Genomic DNA, 14,838 nt, shown 5'->3' with positions numbered 1-14,838 from the left:
AAAAATAAATAAAAGTTTGTCTTTTTCAGGCTTAATATCTACATTTCTAAAATAAGGATATTTCTACCTGCCCTACTTACTACAGAATAGTGTTAAGAGGGCCAAATAAGTTAATATGTAATGTATGTTAAAGCATTTTGTAAATGTTATATAAGTACAAGAACATAGTTGGTATAGATTAAACTATGTCCAGGGAAGATGCACCATTAGCTAAAACTTAATTCTTAATATTCGACAAATTAACTCATCTCACACAACTGTCCAGTATAAACTATGTTCACATTTTTCTCACAGATTACATGATTAACTCTTGAAACATAATTCTCAATTCTCCAGATACACAAATTTATCTTTTTATGTCTTCATACAATTTCCAATGATATAATAACTGACCTGATGAGTATCTCATATCCTAGGAAAATTACTTCAAAACATGTAAGAATCTGATTCTTTGGTTTTTAAATATTTTTCCTGTTCTATTTCACTTCATGGTTTGATGTTGATATGTGTGAACTTTATATACACAACTCTAATACAATTTTTATGAATTTTCTACACAATACTGTACTGATATAATCAACTCAACATGTCCTTTGACCTTCATTCACTCCCCCACTGGCCACTTATCTGTCAATTTCACCTATATTTTTATTTGGTAGTCTCATTAAGCACGTTGAGAATCGAATTCCTCATGCTTAAAGGTCCCACATATAATATGAAATCCATAAGAGCAGAAGACAGTTATAAGGGAGAGATGGATTGAAATTCTCCTCACTAAGAAACCTGTTACTTTCAGTTGGTAACTTTCCAATGAATCTTTAAAAAGTGTATTTTATAGTTTTCTTTTTAGTGTGTGCCACCATATTATCCTATGCATCTGAGCACATTAGATTATACTGAAATAATATGTTTACGTGTCACTCTCATTTACTAGATTCCAAACTTCCTGACAGCAGACTCTCTGTGTCTAATGCATCTTTATATACATGAACAATAATCCTAAATGAATTTTTAAAAATATTTATTTATTTGTTTTGGCTGCGCCAGGTCTTATTTGCAGCATGCAGGCTTCTTAGTTGAGGCATGCGGGGCTTCTTAGTTGCAGCATGCAGACTCTTAGTTGCAGCATGCATGCAGGATCTAGTTCCCTGACCAGGGATTGAACCCAGGCCCCCTGCATTGGGACTGCAGAGTCTTACCCACTGGACCACCATGGAGGTCCCCCTAAATGAATTATTTTTGAAATTTAGCTACATCGCTTATGTTCTCCTTTTCTATCTCTAAGACATATCATTATATCAGAAAAACATAACTTTTGTCATCAGTAACCTATTCTGGTTCTAGATATGTGCAAATTTATAATCTAACATGCCTCGGTTATATTAACTTGGTTACTTCAGTGCAATTTTATGTTTTAAATTTTAAGCTGTTCTCTTTACAGTGCCTTTTTTACAACAGTGGTTCTCTAGTTTTAGAGAATTGGCAAAAGAGCTTATAATGTAGATTCCTGAGAACAAATACCAAACATACTGACTTGATAAATCTGGAATGTATTGTACATGCAAACACTTTGAGGGTACATGCACACTTCTCCAGGAATTTATTTTTCTAAATTTCTGGAAGACCTTGACAGTCACCCCTGTAATAACATTTGGGATCTAAACATATCAGTTTGCTTCATTACTAAGCCCCTATATGGCAGTCCTACATGTAACTGTTCCATAAGAGAAAAATGTCAAATCTCACATAGTAATGACATACAAGCCCTTAAGTTTTTCCTCCTGCCTGTGGCAGGCTCTCATGCATCCTAGATGAGAGATGATAGTACCCTATGTAATGAATCTGTTCAATTAAGAAGGCATTTTTAAGATCATAAAAAGATCTTTAAAATTAAATCTACTATCCTACATACAAATAGGTTTCTATCTTCCTATATGCTAATCACAGTTGACATTGTGAGAAAAATAAAGAAAAAGCACAAGCATTTATGAAAGGTCTTTCAGATATTATTATATAATGTGGGAGAAAAAACTTAAGTGACTGTTCAAGATTTTTAATCTTATGACTCCATTTGATAAATTAAAATCACAGCTCTCTCCCAGCATTACCCAGATAAAAAAGCTAGACAAGGACATTGGAAAAAAGAAAATTACAGGTCGATATCACTGATGAACATAGATGGAAACATCCTCAACAAAATATCAGCAAATCGAATTCAACAGCACATTAAAAGGATCATACACCATGATCAAGTGGGATTTATCCCAGGGATGCGAGGATAGTTCAACATATGCAAATCCGTAAATGTGATATACTTTATTAATAAAATGAAGAATAAAAATCATATGATCATTTTACTAGATGCAGAAAGAGTATTTAACAAAATTCAACATCCTTCATGATAAAATCCCTCAACAGACTGGAGTGGGAACATACCTCAACATAATAAAAGTCATATATGACAAACCCACAGCTAATGTCATCCTCAACCATGAAAACCTGAAAGCTTTTCCTCTAAGATCAAGAACAAAACAAGTATGTCCACTCTCACCATTTCTATTTAACATTAGTACTGGAAGTCTGAGCCAGAGAATCAGGCAAGAAAAAGAAACAAACTGTATCAAGATCGGCAAGGAAGAAGTAAAACTGTCCGTTTACAGATGACAGAATTTTATATTATAGAAAATCCTAAAGACTCCACCAGAAAACCTTTAGAATACAGAAATTCACTGAAGTTGGAGGATACAAAATCAATATACAAGAAACACTATACCAAACAAAAACTGTACACTAACAACAAACCATCAGAAAGAGAAAATAAGAAAAAAAACACATTTATAATAGCATAAAAAAGAATAAAATATTTAGGAATAACTTTAACCAAGAAGGTAAAAAACCTATACACTGAAAACTATAAAACTCTGGTGAAAGAAAATGAAAAAAGACATACAAAATAAGGAAAGATATTCCATGTTCATGGATTAGAAGAATTAATATTGTTAAAATGTCCATATTACCCAAAGTAATATACAAATTCAATTCAATACCTATCAAATTTCCAATGGCATTTTTTACAGAAATAGAACAGCAATCTAAAAATTCACATGGAACCACAAAAGACCCCTAATAGCAAAAGCAATCTTGAGAAAGAACAAGGTTGGAGGCATCACAATTCCTAATTTCAACTATACTATAAAGCTACAGTAATCAAACCAGTATGGTACTGGCATAAAACCAGATTCATAGACCAATGAAATAGTTTCAAAAGCCCAAAAATAAACCCACACACATATGTCCAACTTATTTAACAAGAAAGCCAAGAATACTCAATGGGAAAGGATAGTCTCTTCAATACTGTGTTGGGAAAACTGGATATCCACATGCAAAAGAATGAAATTGAACTCCTATCTTACTCCACTTATAAAAATTAACTCAAAATGGATGAAGGACTTAAAACATAGCACCTGAAACCATAAAACTCCTAGAATAAAACATAGGGGAAAAGCTCCTTGACACTGGACTACGCAACAGGTTTTAGATATTACACCAAAAGCACGAGCATCAAAAGCAAAAAATAAATAAGTGAAACTATATCAAACTAAAAAGCTTCTACACAGCAAATGAATCAGTCAACAAAATGAAAAGGCAACCCGTGGAATGGGAGAAAATATTTGCAAACCATCTATCTGACAAGGGGTTAATATCCAAAATATATAGGGAACTCATACAACTCAACAGCCAAAAAACCAAACAATCCAATTAAAAACTGGGCAGAGGAACTAAACAGACATTTTTCCAAAGAAGACATACAAATAGTCAACAGGTACAGGAAAAGGTGTTCAACATCACTAATCATTAGGGAAATGCAAATCAAAACTACAGTGAGATATCACTTAACACTTGTTAGGATGTCTATTATCAAAAAGAGATAACAAATGCTAGCAAGGATGAGGGGAAAAGGGAATCTGCACACTGTTGATGGGAATATAAAGTAGTACAACCACTAGAAAAACAGTATAAAGGTTCCTCAAAAAATTAAATATAGAACTATCTTATGAGCTAACAATCTCACTTCTGAGTATATATCCAAAGGAAATGAAATTATTATCTCAAAGTTCATGCAAGTTCATGCCCTATGTTCATTGCAACATTTTTTACAATAGCCAGGACATGGAAACAACCTAAGTGTCCATGGATGGATGTATGGATTTTTAAAAATGTGGAATAAATATGTATACAATGGAATATTATTATTCAGCCTAAATAAGAAGGAAATCCTGCCATTTGCAAAGACATGGATGAACCTGGAGGGCATTATGTGAAATAAGTGAAGTAAACCACACAAAGAAAGACAAATACTGTATGGTATCAATATGAGGAGAAAAAAAGATCCAACTCATAGAAACAGAGAGTAGAACAGTGGTTGTCAGGGGATGAGGGGTGATGGAAATAGGGAGAGGCTTGTAAAAGGGTATAATTTTTCAGTTTAAGATGAATAAGGTCATAGGATCTAAGTATAATACGGTGAGTATAATTGATAACATTGTATTGTATAACTGAAATTTGCCTGGAGAGTACTTAACTTAACTGTTCTCACCAAAAAAGAAAAAAGAGGGGGAAAACAGGTGAATAAGTGAGGTGACAGATGTATTAATTAATGGTGATAAGGTGGGAAACTTTTCACAATGTATATCAAATCATGTTAAACATTTTAAATATATTACAGTATTATTGGTCAATTATACCTCAATAAGGCTGAGAAAAAAATCCCAGTCCTCTCAAGATACTGATGTCCCCAGTGAGAGCATGCCCTCACCCCAAAAATCACTATATAATCTGGGAATCTCACCTCCCTACTCCATCCAAGAATTTATCCAGTTTTACATTCAGTAGTATACATGTAAAAGCAAGCTTTGTTTGTAAGTTTCCATTTTTCAAATACAATCCATATTCTTTTCCTTCACCCAATTGTTTAAATGCTCTTGGGCAGCAGTAATTGTGTAATCCCGTAACAGGATTCCAAGATCTCTTTAACAGACTAACTTTAAAAGTTCATTGGACAAGGTTTTATTACCTATAACTTACATTGTCTCTCCCGCCTCAAAAAGGAGAGGAAAAACATGGCATTACCCCTGCTCTATAGCCTGCTTTCTGAAAAGCTGATGAGTTTATTTTTGATGATTTTCCTATGTTTGTAGTTACATTTTCCTAATTTAGTTCCTTCAGATTCTCAGTTTATCCTAAGGATTCCATCTACTCTGGAGACTTAGAGATTTACCCCTATTTACGTTTACAACAAACTTGCCCATTTACTCTTATGAATTTTTAAAAATAATGTTCAACCAGTGCATTATTTTTTATCAGATTGCCTCCTAACATCTTACAAAGCTGTGGCAAGTCATCCCAAAGTGGAATAACTGTCTTTTCCACTGATTCACACCTCTGTTCTACTCTCCCTTTAAGTAATTCTGAACTTACGATGTAATTTTCACACCTATGACTTCATCAGTGGAAATGACTAATCCTTTGCCCTTTAAGAAGACAAGTTATAAAGATGTCTGAACCCTTTATCAGGAGAGAAAGATGGGATCTAAGCAAGTTAAAAATGACAACAATCAGAAATTCAGAGCTCACAAATAAATCCTGAATATCCTGAGAGAAGAGATTTGAGTCATGCATACTCTATGGACATAGCCCCTAAACCCTGAAGTGAATTACAGTAAGTGCAATAAAGCTTTTGTGATCAATTAATGTTGTTCTCTTAATTTTACTATACTTCAATAACTAGGATAGGACTTCCCTGGTGGTGCAGTGGTTAAGAATCCGCCTGCCAATGCAGGAGACACGGGTTCAAGCCCTGGTCCAGGAAGATCCCACATGCCGCGGAGCAACGAAGCGCGTGCGCCACAACTTCTGAGCCTGCGCTCTAGAGCCCATGAGCCACAACTACTGAAGCCTGCGTGCCTAGACCCTCTGCTCCGCAACAAGAGAAGCCACCGCAATAAGAAGCCCACGCACTGCAACTAGAGAAAGCATGCGCACAGCAACAAAGACCCAATGCAGCCAAAAATAAATAAATAAATTTATTAAAAAAAAAAATAACTAGGATAATTACATAACATAAGGTACTGCAGATAATTTGTTTTGCACCTGATTTTCTTGTTCAGATATTCATATTATTCTTTCAGAAATTTTTATGTTTTATATCAAAAGATTCATAGAACATATTCAGAACAGCCTCATCAGTGAGAAATTAAAGCATTAGTCTAGCAATAAAGATGAAATAGGTTTTACTGTATATAAATCTAATATAGGTTAACTTATAAAACGTAAACAAATAATAGAAAGATAATTACTTTAATTCAATATTTCTATCACATTCAACCTATATATATACTGCTTACCTATATTTTGCTACAAAAATTAGTTTTGGTTGAAAAGTTACAGGTAAGCAGATTGTACCATATCTCTGATTTGTCTCCTTTATCACTATTCTGAAGGCTTGTTTCTTGAACTGTTTACATGGTTATCAGCTTCCCAAAGTACAGATACAGTGACCTCAAACAAGTAAATTCACTTTCATAGGGAAATGGCTTTGCATTCCCTTTAGGAACAGAAAACATACATCCAGTAAAACTATCAACCCCCTATCCTAGTATTTATAAGAGTCCCATATTTTGTTCTGGAGATTTTTTAGTAGCAGGTAGAGGGGAAGAAGGGTGGTCATAGCTACAATTTTCTTATGATCCTTTATGTAGTCCCTTTAGCCTCTAACAACAAATAATTGAGAAATAGCCACAGTGGTTATGAATTTAAGGAGGAAAAAAAAAATACTTTGTTACCTAAACTTACTTAAATCTACCCACATCCAAATTATTTATCGCTAACAACTAGAGTTATTATACAATCATCTTCTTCATGAATGGGTTACCGTTAGGATTAGTCATACCATGTAGATCACTCGCTCCTGCCAACTTTCACTTCCATTTCCTAGTGATCTACTATTCCTGCATTCTCAACTACCCTATATTCTCAACTACTCTATGGCACCGATCAAGGTGAAAAAATAGAGGAACAGTGCTATGGAAATCATAACAAGGTTATACTCCCTGTAGCTAAGGCACCACTCTTTTAATGATAACATAAGGTGACCATGCATATTAGTCTCAATCTATTAGCTCATACTTTATTAGATTAATATATCTAGCGCTATATTATCCTTTAAGTCATCTACTTTTGAAAACATTAATTTTACTGAGGTTCTATGAGGTATTTATTATATTGGTGTATTACCCAATTGTTTTTATTCTTAACAACCTCAGGAGGCAGGTATATTTAACTTATTTTACTAATGACCAAAGAAAGACTTAATTTATCCATTTTTCTCAAGGTGAAGCAGCTAACTAGTTTTTTTTTTTTTGGTTCATAATTCAAATATATTATTACTCATAAATATTAATAACATTCTAAATCCATCTTTTAAAAAAGTTTTTATTGGGGTATAGTTGCTTTACAATATTGTGTTAGTTTATACTGTACAGCAAAGTGAATCAGCTATATGTATACATATATCCCCTCTTTTTTGGATTTCTTTCTCATTTAGGTCACCACAGAGTACTGAGTAGAGTTCCCTGTGCTATACAGTAGGTTCTCATTAGTTATGTGTTTTATATATATAGTATCAGTAGTGTATATATGTCAATCCCAATCTCCCAATTCATCCCACACACCCCTTCCCCCTTGGTATCCATATGTTTGTTCTCTACGTCTGTGTTTCTATTTCTGCTTTGTAAATAAGATCGTCTATAGCAATTTTTTCAGATTCCACATATATGCATTAATATACGATATTTGTTTTACTTTTTCTGCTAATTAGGTTTCTAAAGCTAATGCACCTTCCCTTAGAAAGCCCTCCCTCCCTGTATCAGACTGTAAAAGTTTTCCAAAAGACAGAATGAACAGCTTAGAGACAAGGTGAAAGCTGCCATGTTCTTCCATATAACCAGGGATGTATAGTATAGAGGAGCATGTGCCCACTTTTTTTTTAGTAATTTCATAGAAAACAAAACTTGACCACATTTGTCTTTAGTAATGTTTAGCTCAAAGTCTTACTGTCAAATTGTTTTTTCTTCAAATGAAAAAACAATGTGGAGAAATTTTGGCAGAAAAGGTACTATAAATCATGAAGATGAAAGTGATGACTTTTAACTACTATAGGCACAAAAGTAAAAGTATTGTCATGTTAAAGTGATAAAAGCACAATATCTAAAAACATACTTATTAAAATAAAGGCAGCTTTAAATATACCCATCCTCTAGACAGTTTATAACATGTTAATGTAAAACTTAGGGACATTTATATTTTCTCAGTTTTTTTTCCTTAGATAAGTAAATTTCCTTCTCTTTACTACTTTTCTGTTTCCTGGTTTAGGAGTTTGCTTTCTTAAAAGCCTCCTGCTAGCAGCTGAAGAGTACCTTTCTTTGCTGGTGGTTCATCTTGTTGAAGTTCAATTTCATTTAATCTTTTTCTTCCTGAATACGTTTTAGTTTTGCTGTCCTTAGACATTTCAATCATTTCATTACAAACCAATTTATTGTTTATTATTAAAGGAGATGTACCAGCATTGTCCTAAAGTAAAATAAATTAAAATTAGTTCACATATAGAAAGCTATAATACATTTAAGAACTATATAAATTATGATTCAATACTGCATCATAAAAATTTTATTTTCAAGTTTATTGAAACATTTTCTAAGTTATTTCTTAAATCTCACCCTAAAATAACCAATGACTCTAGGAAGTGAGCAATATTAACTAACTTGTACATTCACTAAGGAGGACAAAAAAAAAACTTGTTAAGTGTGTAGTTTCACCCCGATACTAAAAACAAATTCATCTTTAGATTTTCTAAGGGAATCAGGTGAGTTAGAGACTTATTTGCAGATAACCACAGAACCCTAAAACACTTACCTCTAAGTCATAAACAAAATGTGCTTTGAAAAGAAAAATATGAAAACACTATGACAAAATTGTTTCTTATAGGTACTTTTACTTAAAATCTTGAGTAATCTTGAGTAACTGGGGAAACTCATCAATTGTTTTACAAACAAAGCTTCTCAAAGTAATGTCAAAGACATCGCTTCTCAAAGTAATGTCTTTGTTACTTTGTTCGCAAGTGGCAGAAAAGGTTCTAGCCTTAGCTTCTAGCCTATGCATATCAAAGATACACAGTCTACACACTGCTTTAAAAGTGAGCTCCTAGCACCACCTCCCATGACACCACCTTCAGGAGCTCCGGTGGCACATGCATCCGTGAGCCTACCCCCTGGGCTGCCTACCCGAGGCCCACCTCTACCCACAGTCCTGTGTAGGAGTCGAGCAAACAGGATGTCTCTGGGCCCTTGTCCCCAGCGGGCTGGCCAAGGGCTGCCCGCCAACCTGGCTCCACCAACCCTGCATGACCAAGTGATAGCTGGCAAGCTCTGCTACCCGGTCCCTCTGCTATCTCCCACCCTACCATCTGGCAAGGGATGGGCCCTCTTCTGTGCATTGACTACCTGTGGAAATGTGACCAAGTAGTGTGAAATGCATGTTTAGCAAATGTTAGGTACTGTATTTGAAACAATAAATGTGAATCCTTCTGCACGTGGAAACAAACAGACAAAAAAACCCCAAAAAAAATGAGCTCCTAGTTTATCTAGATGATAAAAGCCATTTAGATTTTTATTTTTTAAGGCAAAGACTATGCCTCCCTAAGAGGACAGCAGAAGAAAAGGTACCCAGAAAGAGGAAGGGTAAAATCTTAGCAGTTAAGTGTATGTTTATAAAGTAATTAAAGGTATGGTAAAGGCAGAGATTTTTTTAAAGGCAGAGATTAATTAAATTCCTACATACTGGTAGCAATCCATTTTGGGGGGGAACAAAAACTATATGAGAAAACAAAACATCATTTTACATGGTAAAATCAGCAAATGTTCTTAAGAGATATAGATAAAATGACTTTAAGTCAAAAAGTAATGGATTATTACAAAAAAAAAAGCAAAGTCTTTTTAGATATCCCTAAACAAAGGATATCATGAAGAACAACCTCCATGCTTTTTCACAATTAGTCCCTTGGTGTCGCTGATAAATGACAAAATCCTGGGATAGAGGGATCAGACCTCTGACAAAGTTTGAGTTTTCAAACAGACCATGACAATTTCAAGCTGTCTCCTCTTCCACTCTCAGACCTATCATAATGACCTAGTCATTTTTTTCCTCCTTCAAATTATACAGTCTTAACCAAGAAAATCCATCCTCCACAAATCTCAGTTATTCAAAGGAATGTTTTCTGCCTAGGGTATGCTTGGTAGGAAGGATGCTAAAGAACCATGCAAAACAAACTTTTAATCATTAAAAGAGTCTGCTTTCAAAACAACCTTTGGAACAGTGACCCTAGATCAACAGTTAATCAGCACCATGAGGTTAAGTTCTCTTAACCCTAGGCAAGTTATTTGACACCTCCATAAAAATAAAAAATAACAGTATCTACATCATAAGATTGTTCCGAGATTTAAACAAGTAAATATATGTAAAGAACTTAAAAGAGTTCATAGTAAATGTTCTATTAAAATGGATATATATAAAAGTCTCAAAGAGCTACCAGCCAAGTTGGTTTTGTTTTGTTTTTGATGTAGGAGAGACATTATGGGGTACTATTGTACTTTCTACTTTACATAGTTTAATATAGCTGAATTTTTACAACTAGCAGCTATTTTTGTAACCAGAAAAAATAAAGGAAAAGGAAAAGATCATGAATTGTCTAAACAATAGCTGTAATATCTTGTACTAAGTACATTATTTTGGTTACCTTTTTAAGTACTGGGTATTAGATACCAAGATCTTGAATTATTTATATCTGATCATATCTTTAATATTCAACTCTTTAGAAGGACAAATGTAAGTTAAGAGAAGGTCAGAAAAAATATTAAGTTTAGAATTTTAAATTCACTTCACCTCTATGTATACCTGCAATTTCATATTTAGATCTATCAGTGTCAAATTCATCTACAACCATTTAGAGTAATTATCTGATCTGAAGGTACAAAGTGCTAGAGATTTTCAGGATTCCAATGCTGCACACTGCTCAGGCCATATCCTAAATTTTAAAACACTCAGTAACTTCAGACAAAATAAACACCATTTAAATATATCTAATCAACACAATGCACCTAGTAAAAGAATGACATAGATCTGTATGTGCTGCCATAGAATTATCCCTAAGATGTCTTCTAAGGGAAGAAAGCAAGACACAGAACTACAATCCCATTTGTACAAATTTTTTAAAAAGTGTGTTTGTTCCATATATATATATATATACACACACACACACACACACACACACACACACACACACACATACACATAAATCTTTTCTGGAAAGACTAAAAGAAACTTTCCAGAGGCCATCTTTGGAAAGAGGTATGAGGGTGAAGGCATTTATGCTCATCAATTTTTTTTACCATATTCTTTAAAAAAATTCTTAAAAAAAATTATTTTTAAAATAGACGTACCCAGTCATAATTCATGCTGCTTATTTTACTTAATGATTAATTTCCTTATCAAGACAAAATAAAGCTTAAAAGTATTACCTTAATAGATTTCTCAAGCTCTTGAACCAATGAATTTAAATTAATTTCTGATTCTGAAAAAATAAGAATATTAAAAATAAATATCTAAGCACCTAAAAAAATATATCACTGAATAATCATGAAACATAAGCTGCTATAGTAGACACTTTATTGTTATACTCAGGAAAAAGAATTTTCACAGCACTAGAAGCACACAAGCACTTAGCTACAAATTCTGCCACCAGAGAGTAATGTTTCTGAAAACGCCACTTTCAAAACTCAGGATAAAAATGAATGATGTATGCTCAATAGTAAAAAATTTCTGGTATAATGTCAGAAAAGAACTAGCTGGTACCTTTCTGATACACTTCAGAATGAGACATCACTTACCTGTTATTTTCTACCCATCGTGTTTTGCACAGAAAAAGGCAGAGTATTTCATCTAACACTTGAAACCCAGATGTGACAAACAATCCATATATATATTATATATATAAATATATATAATATATATATATTTATATATAAAAATAAATATATATATAAAATATATATTTATATATAAGTAAATATATAAACAAAATTTACAGCTTTACAATTTCCTATGAGATTTCTTAATTTGCTGATAAAGCTATACTTAGTTTTTGTTTTTTTTTGAGAAGGCCGTTTTCTAGTAATATTGGTCTAAAAGTAAAGAAAAGCAAAAAAATATTTTTACTAGTAAGTTACTATAAACTCATACAAATGGTAAAATATTAAATACATTACCGCCATCATTTTCTGGCCACTTGGTAAATCAGCTGCATAAATTTCTTACTTACCAACTGTCTTTTTATGAATTTATAACATCTACATAGGGGTAAAATACATCCACTTACCATTTTCTCTCTTTTTTAACTCTTCCTGGGTTTTGATTAATTCTTCTTTGGTTTTAGCTAATTCAGCTTTAACTTGATTAAACTTTAATTCTAAACAAGCAATAGCTTCCTGGGGGTCAGCAAGAGATGCAATACATAAGTGAGCAATTTCAGCCTGTTTCTTAATATCAGTGACATCATCTTGAAGAGAACCAATAATATCTTCAATTCCTACATAATTCTGTCCTTCCTAAAAATAGCAAAAACCACATACCTAATGTTAACAGTGGCTTTCACTATTTCAGTGTGGTATCATCTGATTGAGATAGTTTTAAAAATAAATAGCAAAAAAATTCACAACTTAAAAAATTTTAAATAGATTATACAGAACTACCTCCAATTATGAAAAAGTTGTGCTCCATTACTCATTTTCTGTTCTATGGAACATGAAACATTATGTGTCCCTGACATAGTTTGGGATTTGGTCTGAATTATGAAAATGGAAATTTGTTTCCTCAGCTAGCCGAACAAAGCCTTTGAAGGCTCATTATATAACTGAAAGTATACCTGAACTAGGCAATCGTAATTGTTCTGTAATGACTTATCGTAGTTTATGACATTGTTTTTATGGAGAGATAATGTTTCAGGTATACTTTCAGTTATATAATGAGCCTTCAAAGGCTTTGTTCGGCTAGCTGAGGAAACAAATTTCCATTTTCATAATTCAGACCAAATCCCAAACTATGTCAGGGACACATAATGATGGTTTGAAAGCAAGAGCCTGGACATCACCATCCCAGACCCCCTGAACTGAGTAATTAAAAAACAAAGGAAAACAAAAACAAACAAACTTTCCAAAAAGATGAGATTAATTTCAGCTTCAGTAGGAGCAGCAGGAAAGAATAATGTTTTCTCAACAGTAGGGAATGGTCAATCAGCCAAGCAAGAGTGATCTTTCTATATATAAATGTTTTTGTTTTAATCAGAACAGAACTAAATGACCCTTTAGGTCTCTCAGCCATTTAAAATTCTTTAAGTTTAAAACAAATCTGAGAGGGGTATCCCATAATCAGACAAAAAGGAATCTACCTACAATCAACACAATGACTCAATCAACACCAAACTGAGATATAAATGTAACAGATATATATTTTTCTAAGTTCAATAGCTATATTTAAACTATTTGTGCTTACATTCTTAACAAAGCATGCTTAATTATAATAAAGCTACAAATTAAGTTTTTTGTTTTAATTCTAAAGTATATTAATGTTTCTCATCATTGATGTGGTATACTAAATCCTGGTACCTAAACCTCATGGATTTAATATTTCAGTTAACATACTTCAGTTTCAGCTTTCATGGAACGGTCTTCACTGCTTGGTTCTTCCTGAGTGTCACATTTACCAACCAAATCCTTGAAGATAGCCAAACGACATTCAGCATTTTCTTCTAATATCTCTCGTTCCTGAAGGAGAGTTTCCCTTCATAACAGAAATTAATCCCATTAAGAAACAGAAAAAGCACTACTTTGTGCTTTTATTTTAAATTTCTAAGATTAAGTACATTATAAATTAAAAGTGAGTTTAAATAATCATTCATGTATAATTCACAATCACCGTGGGGATTAGTAACAGCTATTTTCAAGCCTGCATGAAGGTCAGAATTCAGAAGCCACCTAATATAAAATAAAAAGCCAAAAAAAAAAAAATTTAAACAATAAAATCTCAATTTTTACCAGGACATGAACGAAAAACTTACTTAAAGTCAGCTTCCCGTTGAGCCAAATACTGAGTAAACTCCTGTGTAACTTCTTCACGGATTTTAAATTCCAATGTTAACTTTTCTTTTCTTTCATCTATTAGTTTTTTTTTCAAGTCTTCTATTAAATCCAAAAGTTTCTAAAATATAAATAATAAAATTCTAATTAAAAAAACAAATATATTCCAAGAGAAAGACTGTCCAAGTGTTCAAAAATAAAACTTTTTTCATTTAGATTGTAATTATGCACCCTTTTATTAAAGATGATATTTTCACTGAAAATTATGTATTTGCAGAGATTCACTAATCTGAAAAATCAAGCACGCCTCTCCACATTTTAGAAACAGACATACAGTAATTCAAATGTCTCACTGTCTAGCTACACAAAGAAAGAAGAGAAAATAAAATTTGAGGATCTACTATCTACCAGAAACTACTTTGGGGAGTTCATATTTTATTTCATTTAATCCACACAACCCTCTGTAAGCCTGGTAGCAGCATCCACATTTCTTAGGTGGAGAAAGTAAAGACCAGGTCTGTGGTACATGTTTAAGTTTGAGTTTAAAATTAGTCTGTCAAAATATAAAGTTGAAGTATTACATGGAGTAGTTACT

General features: G+C 33.0%; 1 protein-coding gene across 4 annotated transcripts in view; it reads right to left on the bottom strand.

Moving 5' to 3' along the window:
* Positions 1–14,838, bottom strand: part of KIF20B (kinesin family member 20B) — a 65,423-nt gene that overhangs the window by 36,387 nt on the left and 14,198 nt on the right. For 3 of the 4 annotated variants that reach the window (XM_082339378.1, XM_082339380.1, XM_082339381.1), the window contains 5 exons: positions 14,225–14,364; positions 13,809–13,947; positions 12,488–12,716; positions 11,631–11,683; positions 8,475–8,628 (listed from right to left, as the gene is read on the bottom strand). In XM_082339378.1, coding sequence (XP_082195504.1) covers positions 8,475–8,628; positions 11,631–11,683; positions 12,488–12,716; positions 13,809–13,947; positions 14,225–14,364 — 715 coding nt within the window. The remainder of the gene's footprint in view (positions 1–8,474; positions 8,629–11,630; positions 11,684–12,487; positions 12,717–13,808; positions 13,948–14,224; positions 14,365–14,838) is intronic. The other variant, XM_082339379.1, reaches the window with a different exon arrangement.

Source organism: Balaenoptera borealis, assembly GCF_965194805.1.
Source record: "Balaenoptera borealis genome assembly, chromosome: 10".
NCBI lineage: Eukaryota > Metazoa > Chordata > Mammalia > Artiodactyla > Balaenopteridae > Balaenoptera > Balaenoptera borealis.
The sequence above is the reverse complement of the archived record's forward strand: the minus strand, read 5'-3'. Positions and strand labels throughout refer to the sequence as shown.